Source organism: Drosophila sulfurigaster, chromosome X, assembly GCF_023558435.1.
Source record: "Drosophila sulfurigaster albostrigata strain 15112-1811.04 chromosome X, ASM2355843v2, whole genome shotgun sequence".
Lineage (NCBI taxonomy): Eukaryota > Metazoa > Arthropoda > Insecta > Diptera > Drosophilidae > Drosophila > Drosophila sulfurigaster.
Genome location: NC_084885.1, coordinates 32,243,834 through 32,259,837, shown reverse-complemented (window position 1 = coordinate 32,259,837; position 16,004 = coordinate 32,243,834). Strand labels below are relative to the sequence as shown.

Below are 16,004 nucleotides of genomic sequence, written 5' to 3'. Positions count from 1 at the left end.
AAACAGGGTTGCCTCGCATATCGTCTGAAAGCCGATGCGATATTTGTAAGTGTGGCGGCAGGCATATCGAAACCTATTCGACATATCGATAGCATTTGGTGCAATATCATTTTCACAGTTATCGCAATCGCAGTGCCTGTAAATTCTAGAATAAAAAGCAAACAACATAAAATCATTTGTATTTTTTGTCCAAGTAAAACACAACAAATTCAACGAGCAAACGTGCAAAAGTGAGAATTCATCAATTCCAATACTGTTTCGGCCAAATTACGCATAAACTACAGACGACGCCGCAGCGCTTCACGAATTTCATCACAACAACAAAATGTTGCTAAGATTCGCATTGTCGACGGCTGCTCGCCCCAGCAGTCTCCTCGTGGGAAAGTCATCGCAGGCTCTGCTCCAGGCCAAGCCCAGCCTCAACAGCGTGCGCAACTATGCACGCCAAACCGTTCGCTCCACCCGCGCCCCCGTCGAGCAGGCCCGCGCTCCCACACTGAAGGAGAAGCTGATGGCGCCTCCAAGTGCCAACGGTGAGTACGCGATGAGTTCAATTTGTATTGCATATGTAATCATCATTGTGTAATCATCCTCCCTCACCCTCTAACAGCTTACTCGATGGGCAAGGGCGCTGCAGCTGGCGCCGCTGTCGTCGGACTTGGAGCCCTTTGCTACTACGGCGTCGGCATGGGCAAGCACACAAGCATTGCGGACAACGCCATGTGAGTATAGATTGAGGACTGTTAAGTGGATGTTATAGTTGTGGAAGTTATAGCAACTAATGTGCAGATGTATAGAATAATATAAAGATTAATTAGTATAGTCGTATAGATTAATATATAGATATCCTTCAAGAGTCTAAAGATAATTGGCAAAACCTGTGTAGCTAATATAGCAATGTTTGTAATAGTCAAAAGGAGGTAACTCCGACTCTGTAAAGTATGAAACAAGATCAAAGATGTAGCTATGAATATTATATTGTACAAATGATCTATTAGTAGATATTATAGTTATAATGTGCACAAATGAATGACACAGAGCGAATAAGGCCTTCAGGCTAAGACACAATAGTTCTTTCTACTAAGAGATCTAATAGGTTTTATATGAATTTATTAATGAAACCGCCTGTAACCGCCTCTGTCTTTGCTCCGTTCTTATAAAGTACAAGTAACCAAAGTATCAATTATAGATCTACTAATTATATGAATTATTAATGTAACTCTCTAAAAGCAACATTTCTGCTCTTATAAAGTACTATTCTTTGTAAGAAGATCAAGGCACAAGCATCATCTAGATGATGAAGATCTCGGAGGATAGACAACAGCTATAGAAACAATACTTGCTTGTAGTTCCACTTTATTTTCGATTCCATTATCTGTTTATAAGTTAATCTATATATATTTATATTCTTTTATTGAGATACTAATCTTAATTTATAGTCACTTTACAAATAGACAATATTTAATATAAAATAGATCATATTTGTATAATACTTTGTAGCACTCTTATTATCTTTGTAGTTCTAATTTATTTTCTATTTTAATATCTGTGAATATTCTATTTTGCTTTTACGTTAATCTCTGTATATACTTTCTCATACTAAAAAAGTACACTCTTTATTTTTTAGTCTATATAAATACATTGTAATTAATATACTGATGTTCTTTAGAAAATATGATCACAAATATAATTCTTTGTTGCAATCTCTCATTATGAACATTTTCGTGTTATTACATCACTAACTTTCCAACTCTCTTCCCTTTTAGCATGTGGCCACAATATGTCAAGGATCGCATCCAGTCCACTTATGGCTTCTTTGGCGGCTCCTGCTTGCTGACCGCCGCTGCTGCCGCTGGCGTCTTCCGCTCCCCGCGTCTCCTCTCCTTGGCCTCTCGCGGTGGCTTGATGGTAAGTGTCTCTGAGAGAGAAGATTAACTCCACATACACACAGACACGCACACACAACACTCATCCACATCTTTGTGTCTATCTTCTCGTAGTGGTCAATTGCTTCACTCGCTGTGGTCATTGGTAGCGGCGCCGTTGCACGCTCCATTGAGTATCAGCCGGGCTTCGGAGCCAAGCATCTGGCTTGGGCGGCTCACTGCGCTATTTTGGGCGCTGTTATTGCGCCGTTGTGTTTCATTGGTGGTCCGATATTGACGCGCGCTGCTCTCTACACGGGCGGCATTGTTGGCGGCCTCTCCACGATCGCTGTGTGTGCTCCAAATGATAAATTCTTGTATATGGGAGGCCCCTTGGCCATTGGTCTTGGTGTTGTCTTCGCCTCCTCGTTGGCATCCATGTGGCTGCCACCGACGACGGTTCTGGGCGCCGGTAAGTCGAATCTCACATTGCGTACTTCGTTCACTAATCATTTCTCTTTACAGGATTGGCCTCGATGTCGCTTTATGGCGGTCTCGTGCTCTTCAGTGGTTTCCTCCTCTACGACACTCAGCGTCTGGTGCGCAAGGCTGAAATGTATCCACAATACGCCTATGCTCCCTTCGATCCCATAAATGCGTAAGTCATTTAACGAAATTCCCGTTTTACCTCATTCTATTCATTATTTGTATTATTTTCCAGTTCGATGTCAATTTACATGGACGTATTGAATATCTTCATTCGGATTGCGACCATCATGAGTGGCAATCGACGAAAGTAATTTGTTATTGAACAGCTCCCTAGTTGTTTTGTGATGCAGTTTACCTAATAACTTATGATATACGAAATACAAAAAAAAAAGCAATTCAAATAAAGCTATGATTGGCGCCATAAGCCAGCAGCAATGAACATGAATGGCTCCTCGTTTTATATCGACTTATCGTTATCGACTGCTGTCTCCTTTTGGAGTGTCAGTATCGAGTATTTATTATTATTATTATTATTGTTATGATTATTCGATTATAAATATAAAGTAATATGGTAACTAATACATAAAACAATGCGTATTTATTGCTAGGCCATCGTATCTCTATAATTAAAATTAATAAAAAACTATTGAAATTGTGATATGTTCATTTTTAATAAACTTCTATAATTTCTAGTAGCCTAAATAAATAAATTGCCAAATGTAATTGACATGAAATTGTTGCTTTATAAAAGCACACTTATTCATTTTGTTCATATTAAATAAACATAAATTTTCGCAGTTTTCTCATTGTATCAACAGTGTTGGCAGTATTTAACAAAACGAGCTAAATAAATGTCTTCGAAAAAAAGCCACAATACAAGAGATCATAGGAAACAAGCTAGATTTAGCAGCAAAGAAACCGTAGCGCCAACTCTTCTATAACCAAGAAATGATCGCTCTGTCTCTTTCTAACTCATACAAATCATGCAGAGCATTTGTGCATTTTTTAATGATTTTAAATAAAGTGCTGTAATTATTTAAGCAAAAATATGTTTTTATTTAGCTATTAATCTATTCGAAACTAGAAATATTACTTAAAATCAGTATTGATAAAAAATTAATTTTTGCTGCAGCAGCTTGAACCACATAAAAATGCATATAAATTGAGAAGACAGTTGACACAATGTGAAGTTTAATAATCAAAATAATACAACTAAGTACAATTAGAGATTAATTAACTGCGGATTATCCTTATAGAAGACAATAGTTACGTAAATTATGCTAACTGGAACAAATAAAACAACAAATATTAATATTTTAATAAATATTTGCAATTGCAAGTGTCACATAGACAATTGGTCACACTTGTCGCCGATTGCATGTATCGCAATGTATCGATATATCATCGCACACTCAATGAAAGCTCGCGTAGTAATCGTAGTAAACGTTGTAAAAAGCGTCGGCAGGACAACAATGCGGAATAAGATTTCGAATTAACAGTTGGCTCTGAGAAAACTGTGTTAATTTCTTTATTGTATTCTTATTCAAATCAACAAATTGTTTTTTTTTTGTTGTGTGCTTTGAGTCCTGGCAACTGAACAGCATCTAGAATAACAACAACGAGCAGCGCAGCGCAGAACAAATACACTTGCAATAGTTGTTGGTAGGAAGAAGTGCAATTATTTAAAGTCTGATTAAAATAACAATTCTTTTTTCTTTTCTTCTTTTTTGCAGGTGCGTGAGCTAGCAAAAAGAACCTATTCAGCAGCAGGCTGCAAAATCACACCTGAAAGGGGTAAGTGTGGGAGGCTCGGCAACCAGACGCCGGCTGCTGAGCCGCGCCCCGGCTGTCAATCGATAACGAACGATAACGATATTTAATGCACCTTGCAGCGACAATTGCGCAGCCAAAGCAACAACAACAACAGCAGCAGCAGGGCCAAGTGTCTGAGGAGGACTTGACCGAAATGGAACGACGCTACCTGAAGAATCCGTTCGCCGACTTTGCAGGCGGCGAAAATACGCCATTTGCCAGCGATGACGAGCACATCAAGACCCTGATCTGCACCTATGTGGACGCCATACTGGAGCACTGTCATCCCAACAGCGACGAGGAGGACAATCGTGGGGATCTGTATGTGGGCAACGCTGGCATTGCGTACATGTTCTGGAAACTGCAGAGCTCTGAACAGACTCGTGATCTCTATCCGGCTCTGGAGCATGCCGCCGCCTTTATACGCAATGCCAAATCGAATGCCAAACGCTATAAGAAACGTTCCGCCGAACGCTATTCGTTTCTCTGCGGCAATGCTGGCATCTATGCGGTCTCCGCAGCCATTTCGCAGGCGGCCAAGGACACCGAGGAGCTGTCCAATGACCTGGCCAACTTCAAGTCGGGCATACCCTCGAGCAAGGAGTTCATGCACACCAAATACGGCTGCGATGAGGTGCTGGTGGGACGTGCTGGCTATTTGTCCGGCTGCTATTGGCTCAACGATGTGCTGCCCGAGAAGAAGATCACCGACGATGATCTCGTCTCCATTTGCCAGCTAATCATCACCAGTGGACGCGAATACAGCAAGATAAACAACTCACCGTTGCCACTAATGTATCAATACCATGGCACCGAGTACTTGGGTGCTGCCCACGGACTCTGCTCCATACTCCACATGCTGTTGGACAGTCCCTGGTTTCGCACCGTTCCCATTTCGGCGCCCGCTGCCGAGTTGCGCGATATTAAGCGATCCATCGACTATTTTCTGGAGCTGCAAGATTCCGAGGGCAATTTCCCCGTGGCTCTGGAGGATTTACGTTCGGGTCGTGATAAGCGTTTGGTGCACTGGTGTCATGGCGCTCCTGGCGCTGTCTATGTGATGGCCAAGGCCTATTTGATCTTCAAGGAGGACAAGTATTTGATTGCCTTGCGTCGTGCCGCCGACTTGGTCTGGAAGAAGGGATTTCTGCGCAAGGGGCCGGGCATCTGTCATGGCGTTGCTGGCAACGGTTATGTCTTTCTGCTGCTCTTTCGCCTGACCAACGAAATGAAGTACCTGTATCGGGCGCACAAATTCATGGAGCTGCTAACGAACTCGGAGTTCAAGCAGCGCGCTCGCGTTCCGGATCGTCCGCATAGTTTGTATGAGGGCGTCGCCGGCACCGTTTGCTTTCTGGTGGATCTGCTCGAGCCGGAGCAGGCGCACTTTCCCTTTATGGATGTTTTCCACTAAAATGGGGAATCCAATTATCCCCTCCCCACACACACACACACACACATCCATTTAAATCACACACCTCAAAAGAAATCAGGGAGTTCGCATTCGATTTTCTAGTCATACTCATAATTTATGTTACTTTTTGATTTAGTTTTTAAGTTGGTTCTCTTGTTGACCAACATCAGATCTCAGCGCCCCATTCCCACTCATCATCAATCATCACCCAAGCCTCTCTTTAATCACAATCACAATTGTGTGCGTGGCGCCAATCAAACCGAACGCAGAATGTTGATGATCATTCTCATATCAAAATTCTCTGTGCTTTAAGCTAAGCAATTAAATAATAATAATTATATTAATATGCATAATATTCATATATATATATATATACAATACGATATACAATATATATTTATATACAATACTTACGGATACACACAAACATCTATATATATATATTAATATACTGTGCTTTATACCTTACGAGTAAACTCCATTAAGAGCTCCAAAATTCGATTGTCAATAAAGATACAATTTAAATCACCCGCCGTAACCTGTTATCAATATCAATATCGAAACTGATCGATAAATCGCGTTGTTAATGCAACGTGGTTTGCGTAATGCAGATCGATAAAAGAGAATTAAGAAGCGTGGAATTCGCAATACGTGCCAGCTATCAACCTGCCAGATACGCCAAAAGATAGTGCCCACATTTCGTCGATAAGCCGGGCTGCCCAATAATCCAATAAATCAAGCCCTGTGCACGAGTTCCCATTGAGGGAACACCACCAACAACCACTTGTACATGCGTCTAACTACAACAACAAGTAGTACTCTATATAAGTATATCTAATATATGCACGTACGTATATTAGCCAGTATATTAGTATATTTTTGGGGGAAGGGCTTGACCACAGAGTTAACAGCAAAAGCAGCAAAGAGCGAGTCATTAAATACTGATACATTGCTCTATCATAAATAAATAAGCAGTAATATAACAACACGTTTCCAACCGTGGGCAAAACCGCGAGGCGCCGTCAGTCTTATTAACGACTGGCTGCGGATCAGCCACGCTCCTCGTCAATTCGGTTTTTGCTGTTTCCGCCTCCGATCCACAAACATGGCAACCACGAGCAACCTCGTCAGCTGTACTCTGCTAGTCCTATTCGTCGGCCTCCTCGGCTCTACCGCTGCTCAGGAACGATTCCCGCTGTCCCTTATACACATCAATGATTTCCATGCCAGGTAAGACACAGTATTGGACATCTCATTAGCATTATCATTATCATTAGAGCGAGTATTGCTTACTAAGTATCACCTAACACAGTTGTCATTGTCTTTATCATTATCCCCTAAAATCTTCTCATTGATATTGTCATTGCCATTAGCATTAGCATTAGAGCGAGCATTCCTAAATATTATTTAACACAGTTATCATTGCCATTATCATTATTTTTATACTTGATATAGTTTGTTGAGTTCCTCTCATTAATATTGTCATTGTCATTAGTATTGTCATTACTGATTAGGAATTATTTTATTGCCTGCATTAGCTAGTCTATTAAAATAATTTGCTCATTGACATTATCATTGGTTTTTTCATTACGATTTTTATTAATATTTTCATTACTTCAAATATCTCCCCCAACACTCAACTATCTTTCGTCGTAATACGCATTAGAATTCTCATTAATGTTACAAGTTTTAACGATATTACCTTTAACGTTGCCTCTACACTAATTATTAACGCATTGAAGAGTCATTAGAATTTTCATTAATATTAAAAACCTCAATAAAATTGCCTATCTAGAGAGACTCTTCAGCACACGTGTTATATATTTCTATCGGCACTCTGACGTGTTCTTCTGATTCATTAAAATTGACATTATCATAACTTGTCTTAATGTGATCGTCATTCCGATCTTCTCAATCAAAACATTTTCATAACACGCTCATTGTCCGCGACATTATCCGATTCCCGTGATCTTCCTTAAGTGTAATTTCCATTACGACGATCGGAATCAGAATCAAAATCACCAAATCGCCGCCATTCGATTAGGTACCCTCACAATGGACTGAACCCAAATGTCACGATTGTCGATTGTATACAAGTACCAAACAAAAATACAATATTAGTAATCGCTGCGTAGAGCCGTAAACAATTATAATCATGTGCGCGGTGAGCTGGTTTATCAGGCTCGTACTTCAACGCAAACATATTAACCATCAACAGCCACTCAAACCCTCCACACTTCGTTCGATAAGAACTCTTCCTATCACCATGAGGAGGAAGCGTCATACAGAAATACCCAATGTCAACAGATTGTATGCAATTAAGAGATCCATTGATTGCCAACCCGATATCGTCTTGCTCTCATTTAATGCACAGATTCGAGGCCACAGATACCAGCGGTGGCATTTGCGCCGAGGGAACGGAGTGCATCGGGGGCTATGCTCGGACTGTGTACACGGTGAAGCAGCTGCTGGAGCAGCAGAAGGATCTGAATCCCATCTACATCAATGCGGGAGACAGCTTCCAGGGCACGCTCTGGTACAACATTGGCAGATGGAACGTGACCCAACAGTTCCTCAACATGTTGCCCGCGGATGTCATGGTAGGTTCTCCTTTCCTCGCCTTCAATCAGCTTCTATTCCCAAACATGCCTTTAGGAAAATCTTTTGCCTTCCTAGCTCTGACCTCAGAGAGTTCCTCCAATCCTCGTTCAGAATGTTCCTTGAGGTGTGCGATGACATCCTGTCTGATTTTCTCCTTAAAGATCCCCTTGCATCCCCAAAGACCCTTTTCTCCCTGTCAGATCTAATCGCCCCTCTAACTTTGCAGACTCTAGGTAACCATGAGTTCGATCATGGCGTCGAGGGTGTTGTTCCCTTCCTCCAAACCATCAACACGAGCATGCTGGTGGCCAACATGGACTGTGCCCACGAGCCCACCATGGAAGGTCTCTACGAGAAGTCGCAGATCATTGAGCGTGGCGGACGCAAGATCGGCCTGATTGGCGTCATTCTGGAAACAACCTACGTAAGTGAGACTGGCTAGGAAAATTCCATTCCCATAGCTCACACTCTTCTGTTTCATTCAGGATCTGGCCAATACGGGTAAACTGATCTTCCGCAACGAGAGCGATGCCGTACGTGAAGAAGCAGTGCTGCTTAAAGAGCAGGGCGCCAACATCATCATTGTGATCTCGCATTGTGGCTACGATGTGGATCAGACTATTGCCGCCCTTGCTGGTGATGTTATCGACGTCATTGTCGGTTCCCACTCCCATACCTTCCTCTACACGGGCACGCCTCCTGGTCCGGATACGCCCAGGGGCAACTATCCCACCGAGGTGGTTCATCAGAGCGGACATCGCGTGCTCATTGTCCAGGCGGGCGCCTATGCCAAGTACGTGGGCAACCTGACCGTCTACTTCGACGACGAGGGCAACGTCGTTGACTTTGAGGGCGCCCCGCTCTATATGAGCGCTGATGTACCCGAAGGTAAGTCTAGTTTCCTCCCAACAACTCGCCATCTCACATCCAACTATTAATGTGTAGGGGATAATGGTAAACTTATGACAGAGTAACCTTTTTGTCCCGAGCTTACGTCAGGTTCGGTAGTTTTATCTGTAGATCTTATGAAGTCCGTTCTGAAGAGCCCTCAGGGTTTAGCTAACTAGTAGTTTGATCTCCCAGAGATTTATAGCTCTCCTTTTCCCTTTCAATTTCAAAAATATCCCCCAAAGTCCCCTCGTAGTCTCCTTAGGATTTACTTTAGATCCCTGATTATCCAGCTAACTCTCCTCACATCGGTCTTTCCTTGACGCAGACGAAGAAATTGTGGAAGCCATGCAGCCCTGGCAGGAAATCATGGACGAGACCGGCAAGGTGATCGTAGGACGCACTGTGGTCGATCTCACCAAGTCCGACTGTAGCGATCGGGAATGCAATCTGGGCAACTTCGTTTGCGACTCAATGGTGCACTCAGTAAGTCACGTCCATGCCTCACACAAAACAAGTTCTCAGTTCCACGATTTTACTTGCAGTTCACGGGACTAACGCCATTTGATCAGACAGCCTGGACAAATGTATCGATTGCCTTGGCGGCCACAGGAGGAATGCGTGTTCCCTTGTCCCGAGGAAGTAAGTACAACAAACCCAAAAGAATGAAGTGGAACCAGAGAAAAACCAAGATTCTATTTCGCAGATCTGTCCTATGCCCACTTGGTTAGCATGTCGCCGTTTGGCAATATTCTGATTGCCTTCAATACGCCCGGACAGAAGATTGTCGATGCCCTAGAGTTCGGAGCGAGTAAAATTGATTTTGAAAATAACGTGTCTACCTCATACATCTTTTTGCAAGTGGCTGGCCTTAAGGTCACCTATGATTTCACCAAGCCAGTCAACGAACGCGTCATCTCGGTGCTCGTTCGCTGCGCCGATTGTCCTGTGCCGCTCTACGAACCTCTGGAGCCTACCAAAATTTATCGCGCGGTTGCAGCTGACTTTTTGTTTAACGGTGGCGACGGTTACACAATGTTCGCCGATGCCACAGATGTCCAGTATGCCATCTAATGTTTTCTATACTTAGCTGATTAAAGCAAATTCATCTTCTTTCATTTACAGACCGGGAGCTATAGATCTGGATGCCCTCATCTCGTACACCGAGAACAACACTCCCATCTACACGGGTCGCGAAGGCCGCATCACTGTGCTGTAGAACCTGCTTTGCTCTTCCTCATTGGATTGTTAGCTCATCATTTTTTTTTATTCTTATTAAATACATGTTTTAAGATTATCTTAAGAGACTCTTATGACTTTTGCTGGGATTAGAAACTTTCCTCTTTAAGTTTTTTGTCTTGATGGATGGGAATTGAGTTAGGAATAGTTTCATAATTCCTATTTTATTATACACTACTCTATTTACGGGTTTTCTCTTTCTTCATTCCTATTTTATTATTCACTACTCTCTTTAGGGGTTTTCTCTTTCTCTTAGGGATAGTTTCTTCCTTCCTATTTTATTATACACAATAATCTTATAGGGCTTTCTCTTTCTATCCAATTAGGGAGCTAGAAATGGAACTAGGCATATTTTCTAAATTCTCATTTCTGTATTGCAAAACAATGTAGCCCAAATTCCTCTCATTCCTATTCGTAGATATCTCTATCTAAAATTATACACGTTTCACTTTCTATTCACATTCCTGCTCAAGATGAGCTCGTGCTCTTGGCCCTGGAGCCCTGGCAGCTGGAGTTGGAAGAGCAATCGAACCGCATTGTGGGCACAAGTCGAGTCCCCTTGCAGCAGGCCGAGTGCTCCAGGGGGGAATGTAATCTGGGCAATCTCTACACAGACGCCATGCTCCATGCCGTTGGTATCGAAAGCAATCCCAAAGCAGACAAAAAATACAGCTTCAATCACTTCTATTGCAGTTTGTTAAAAATGCATTTCCGACTGCCCCCAATTGGAGCAATGTGTCCATCGCCTTGACCAGCCAGGGAAACTTTCGGGTGCCAATTCCAGCTGGTGGTAAGCTATTAGCTAGTTATACAAAAACCATGAGATTATTTCTTTCTTAGACATCAGCTACAAGCAACTGGTTGCCATGTGTCCTTGGGAGAATCGTTTGTATGCTGTGACACTGCAGGGCGAGCATTTGTGGCAGCTGCTTGAAGATAGTGTGGCCTCAATGAACTCGACTCTATCGACACCAGCTTCCAAACGCTTCCTTCAAGTGTCAGGACTACGCATTGTCTACAACCTAAAGCATGAGCCGGGCCAGCGGATTGTCCAAATGACAGCTCGTTGTGTCCATTGTGCAGTGCCAGAATATCAACCACTACGCTTGGATGAGAGCTATCGCCTTGTGGTCATGGAATATCTTGCCAACGGCAAGAATGGATTCTCTTTAATAAGCGATTATGCCAAAGATCTTGAGTGAGCATATTAACACTTACGATATTTGTTAGGTGTCTAATATACACATAATTATTCTGCAGAATGGGTCCATTTGATCTAGACGCTCTAATGGAGTATATGCGCATTGTTGACCCCATAACAGTTGGTTTGGAGCAAAGAATACAATTTACAAACAACTAGTGCGCCTTTTGTTTGAAATTTAAATAAATAATTGTTATCGGGTAATCGTTTATATCGATGTGATAATTTTCGTCAAGTCGTTTATTTACGTTACGTAGTTCTTTATGTGACTATTTCGATTGGCAGTAGCACTGATATGTTATGTACATACACGAGTAGATACTTTTGATTTTGAATTTTATTTATTCATAACAAAAACTTGTGTAGACGTTTCCTGCTTAATACAAAAAACTACAGATTGAAACTACCATTTAAATATTTCCGCCTTTTTACAAGTATTTTCTACATACCAAAAAATTAGTTTTCGAGTGTAACCAGCTGTTTATGGTGTGGCAGTCAAAATCATAGCTGTGGTCACACTTACGCTGCCTGACAGTCAGTCACTCATTCAAAAGTCTTTAAGGTTAGAGGAGTCCGCCTGCGGCACATTTGGAGCAAGTGAGCTTGTTAATTTACATCGAGTTCAATTGGAAATTCCAACACAGACATTTTCTTTCAACTTTGTTACAACAAATAATAAGCAGCACAAAGTAAGTAAATTCATTTTAATTTTTCAATACATAAAATACGCGTGTGTGTGCATCCAAAATTAAGTTGCATTAACATTATCATTGTTGTGTGCGTTTGTGAATTATATAAGTGGTGTGCCGGCTAAGCAAGTGAGTGAGTGAGAGAGAGCAAGAGAGCGAGCGCCGAACTTGTTTCTTCTGGAATCTTCTATCATATCAATAGAATTCAATTATCCAAATGCAAGTTAATAATATGCAGTGACAATCTGGCACATTAATAACGTTTTCGTTGCATACAGAATGCTAATTTTCTTTTCCAATTGGAATTTGCTCTCACACGCACACACACACACACGCAACACTCACGTAACAGCGAACGCACATGTTTTTCTTATATTTGCTCTTGCCGGCTGAAGAAATTTCGCTAGTGCGGCGATTTCACAATTGCCATGTGAGAAAGTTGCATATAATTCGCTTGCAGTGAGTTTATGTGTGTTTTTCATATATTGTATGTTTATATTTCATAATGAACCACAAACATTGCATCGCTCTCACACACACACACTCAAAACATATGGCTTCATGTATGTGTGTGTGTATGAGGTTACATAAATGATTTGTTCTGGAAGACAAAAGTCGCTCTCGCTTTCAATGTGTGTGTGTGCATTATCGATATACTGAGCTGTGGTCAAAGTTGACTAGTAAAGGCTGCAGTAGGCGTGGTGGGGTGGGGGAGTCTGCAGTAATGGAGTGGTTAAGCGATAAGTAAACACAACGAGTTCATGTGAATGCAATTGTGGTGGTCGGTCGATTATACCTATCAGGGCAATCACACACGTGTTTCTCTCGATAACCCTAATGTGAATGGCTTTTGTTTGCAGATGTTCCGCCTACCAGTTTCACTTGCACGCACCTCCATCAGCCGCCAGCTGGCGATGCGCTCCTACGCCAAGGATGTCAAATTCGGTCCCGAGGTGCGCGCCATGATGTTGCAGGGCGTCGATGTGCTGGCCGATGCTGTTGCCGTCACCATGGGTCCAAAGGGTCGCAACGTTATCATTGAGCAATCCTGGGGTTCACCCAAGATCACCAAGGATGGTGTCACAGTGGCCAAGGCCATTGAACTGAAGGACAAGTTCCAGAACATTGGCGCCAAGCTCGTCCAGGATGTGGCCAACAACACCAACGAGGAAGCCGGCGATGGCACCACCACAGCCACCGTTTTGGCCCGTGCCATTGCCAAGGAGGGTTTCGAGAAGATCTCGAAGGGTGCCAATCCCGTCGAGATCCGTCGCGGCGTCATGCTGGCCGTCGACACCGTCAAGGACAACCTCAAGACCATGTCACGTCCCGTTAAGACCCCCGAGGAGATTGCCCAGGTTGCCACCATTTCGGCCAACGGTGATCAGGCCATTGGCAAGCTGATCAGCGATGCCATGAAGAAGGTGGGACGCGATGGCGTCATTACCGTCAAGGATGGCAAGACCCTGATCGATGAGCTTGAGGTGATCGAGGGCATGAAGTTCGATCGCGGCTACATTTCGCCCTACTTCATCAACTCGTCCAAGGGCGCCAAGGTTGAGTTCCAGGATGCCCTTCTCCTGCTGTCGGAGAAGAAAATCTCCTCGGTGCAGAGCATCATTCCCGCCCTGGAGCTGGCCAATGCCCAGCGCAAACCCCTCGTCATCATTGCCGAGGACATCGATGGCGAAGCCCTCAGCACTCTGGTGGTGAACCGTCTGAAGATCGGACTCCAGGTGGCGGCCGTCAAGGCACCCGGATTCGGTGACAACCGCAAGTCGACATTGACCGACATGGCCATCGCCTCGGGCGGTATTGTGTTTGGTGATGATGCCGATCTCGTTAAGCTGGAGGATGTGAAGATCAGCGATCTGGGTCAGGTTGGCGAGGTGGTCATCACCAAGGATGACACACTGCTGCTGAAGGGCAAGGGCAAGAAGGACGATGTGCAGCGTCGCGTTGATCAGATCAAGGAACAGATCACCGACACCACATCCGAATACGAGAAGGAGAAACTCCAGGAGCGTTTGGCCCGTCTCGCCTCCGGCGTTGCCCTGCTCCGCGTTGGCGGCTCCAGCGAAGTCGAGGTCAACGAGAAGAAGGATCGCGTCCACGATGCTCTGAACGCCACACGCGCTGCCGTCGAAGAGGGCATCGTTCCCGGCGGTGGCACCGCTCTGCTGCGTTGCATCGAGAAATTGGACGCCGTTGCCACCCAGAACGAGGATCAGGTGAGTTCCCCTTGATGGCCAATTCTCCTATTCACTCTTTCGCTAATGTTGACTTTTCCCCGTCAGAACCTTGGCGTTGACATTGTCCGTCGTGCGCTGCGCATGCCCTGCATGACAATCGCCAAGAACGCTGGCGTCGATGGCGCCATGGTTGTGGCCAAGGTGGAGACCCAGTCGGGTGACTACGGTTACGATGCGCTGAAGGGCGAATACGGAAATCTGATTGAGAAGGGTATCATCGATCCCACCAAGGTGGTGCGCACGGCCATCACCGATGCCTCGGGCGTTGCCTCGCTCCTGACCACCGCCGAGGCTGTGGTCACCGAGATCCCCAAGGATGATGCTGCTCCTGGAGGCATGGGCGGTATGGGAGGCATGGGTGGCATGGGAGGCATGGGCGGTATGGGTGGCATGATGTAAGATGTTAAGCCATCTCCCCCGCTTCACTTCTCTCCCCTCCCCCACTCCCCAAACAACAACAAATTACACATATATGTTTAGGCTCAGCGATGCACAACGCCAGAATACGGGTCACAAACACACTGGGCGAAGGCTAACCAGGGGCAGAGAGACGACGAGTCCATCACCAGCATTCTCTTCCTTCCGGTGCATCCGAAAAGCACACCAGAACACACACATATACACAAACCGCATCCAACGAGGTTTTGTTTCGCATTTATTCCCCTTTCTGAGAACAATTCTCGGCGCTCGGATGTGCGATCTCGTCTCTCTCTCTCTCTTCCCTGCCTACTCCCTAAGCACAACTCCACAACACTCCACACTCTACTCCAAACACATGGCATCTCTCGCTCTTCCCGTACGCTGGCGTCGTGTGTGCATCGTGTTGAAACACGTTTCTTTTTTTTAAACTATTCCTTAAAACTATTTTTTACATGTTATATATGTAAATGCAAGAAGAGTACCGTTAGTTGTATAATAATAAACAAAATATTACAAAAAACTGAACAAACCCGTGTCATGAAATATTTCAATACCACCAAAAAGAAAGAGAAAAGCGATGTGGAGCGAAAGAGAAGGGGATATCATGGAGCTGAAGAAAATATAGCATTGAAGAACCCCCGCAGTGATCGGAAGATTGGCAAAAAAGCTGTTGTCGGGTGAGGCAATTTATCATGTCAATTACGTCACAACTAATCGCTTTCAGTTCCTGAGTCTATAGATAGACTATACGATAAGATAATGCCAAGACAGTCAGCGAAGAAATCTTGCCAACCAATCGAAAATTTCCAAATGAAGATATAGAATAATTTTGTAATGGGAATTTAAACAAATTATGTGTGCACTATATCTTTGTTCTATTTATGGAGCATATATCATACCTAAAATGTCCCGACTATATTTATACCTAGGGTAGAAGGGTATTATAACAGGCATAAGGAGGAATCTCAGATTCCATAAATTATATATAGTATATACTTTATCAGAGTCAAGAACCGAGAAGATATAGCCAAGTCCGTATGAACAACTAGATCCTTAAAAGATTGACTCTATTTTGAATGTTTTAGTATATCAATATACCAAATATAGGCTTCAGTTATTTGAGTATTTTTTCTT

At 43.7% G+C, this 16,004-nt stretch overlaps 3 protein-coding genes across 6 annotated transcripts; all 3 read left to right on the top strand.

The window, feature by feature from the left end:
- Positions 1-109: 109 nt before the first annotated feature.
- On the top strand, positions 110-6,110 carry LOC133847334 (lanC-like protein 3 homolog). Of its 3 annotated transcripts, XM_062282305.1 has the most exons (6): positions 123-533; positions 611-722; positions 1,767-1,908; positions 2,001-2,337; positions 2,391-2,523; positions 2,587-2,799. In XM_062282305.1, exons 1-6 carry the CDS (start codon positions 326-328, stop codon positions 2,663-2,665), a joined length of 1,011 nt encoding a protein of 336 aa, XP_062138289.1. In that variant the 5' UTR covers positions 123-325; the 3' UTR covers positions 2,666-2,799. The 3 variants fall into 3 exon arrangements, with proteins under 3 accessions (XP_062138287.1, XP_062138289.1, XP_062138288.1); XM_062282303.1 differs by lacking the exons at positions 2,001-2,337; positions 2,391-2,523; positions 2,587-2,799 and adding exons at positions 4,088-4,148; positions 4,247-6,110 and having other exon boundaries at positions 110-533; XM_062282304.1 differs by lacking the exons at positions 123-533; positions 611-722; positions 1,767-1,908; ... (1 more) ...; positions 2,391-2,523; positions 2,587-2,799 and adding exons at positions 3,795-4,016; positions 4,088-4,148; positions 4,247-6,110.
- A 437-nt stretch (positions 6,111-6,547) lies between these two features.
- LOC133847333 (apyrase) lies at positions 6,548-11,683 on the top strand. Of its 2 annotated transcripts, none has more exons than XM_062282301.1 (8): positions 6,548-6,810; positions 7,955-8,180; positions 8,408-8,605; positions 8,667-9,069; positions 10,782-10,939; positions 11,002-11,098; positions 11,149-11,506; positions 11,569-11,683. In XM_062282301.1, exons 1-8 carry the CDS (start codon positions 6,686-6,688, stop codon positions 11,666-11,668), a joined length of 1,665 nt encoding a protein of 554 aa, XP_062138285.1. In that variant the 5' UTR covers positions 6,548-6,685; the 3' UTR covers positions 11,669-11,683. The 2 variants fall into 2 exon arrangements, with proteins under 2 accessions (XP_062138285.1, XP_062138286.1); XM_062282302.1 differs by lacking the exons at positions 10,782-10,939; positions 11,002-11,098; positions 11,149-11,506; positions 11,569-11,683 and adding exons at positions 9,398-9,555; positions 9,615-9,711; positions 9,776-10,130; positions 10,195-10,366 and having other exon boundaries at positions 6,570-6,810.
- A 354-nt stretch (positions 11,684-12,037) lies between these two features.
- On the top strand, positions 12,038-15,399 carry LOC133847637 (heat shock protein 60A). The gene is made up of 3 exons (XM_062282807.1): positions 12,038-12,198; positions 13,059-14,429; positions 14,496-15,399. The coding sequence occupies exons 2-3, from the start codon at positions 13,059-13,061 to the stop codon at positions 14,847-14,849; spliced, it is 1,725 nt and encodes a 574-aa protein (XP_062138791.1). The 5' UTR covers positions 12,038-12,198; the 3' UTR covers positions 14,850-15,399.
- The last annotated feature ends 605 nt before the right edge of the window (positions 15,400-16,004 follow it).

What these genes read in the sequence shown, in the direction of transcription:
- LOC133847637 (XM_062282807.1), top strand. Translation starts at nt 13,059, where the DNA reads ATGTTCCGCCTACCAGTTTCACTTGCACGCACCTCCATCAGCCGCCAG. An exon ending in CCACCCAGAACGAGGATCAG is followed by an intron (nt 14,430 to 14,495) that starts GTGAGTTCCCCT and finishes TTTCCCCGTCAG; the next exon opens with AACCTTGGCGTTGACATTGT.
- LOC133847334 (XM_062282303.1), top strand. Translation starts at nt 326, where the DNA reads ATGTTGCTAAGATTCGCATTGTCGACGGCTGCTCGCCCCAGCAGTCTC. An exon ending in GGCGCCTCCAAGTGCCAACG is followed by an intron (nt 534 to 610) that starts GTGAGTACGCGA and finishes ACCCTCTAACAG; the next exon opens with CTTACTCGATGGGCAAGGGC. An exon ending in CAAAATCACACCTGAAAGGG is followed by an intron (nt 4,149 to 4,246) that starts GTAAGTGTGGGA and finishes TGCACCTTGCAG; the next exon opens with CGACAATTGCGCAGCCAAAG.
- LOC133847333 (XM_062282301.1), top strand. Translation starts at nt 6,686, where the DNA reads ATGGCAACCACGAGCAACCTCGTCAGCTGTACTCTGCTAGTCCTATTC. An exon ending in TGTTGCCCGCGGATGTCATG is followed by an intron (nt 8,181 to 8,407) that starts GTAGGTTCTCCT and finishes CTAACTTTGCAG; the next exon opens with ACTCTAGGTAACCATGAGTT. An exon ending in GATTATGCCAAAGATCTTGA is followed by an intron (nt 11,507 to 11,568) that starts GTGAGCATATTA and finishes ATTATTCTGCAG; the next exon opens with AATGGGTCCATTTGATCTAG.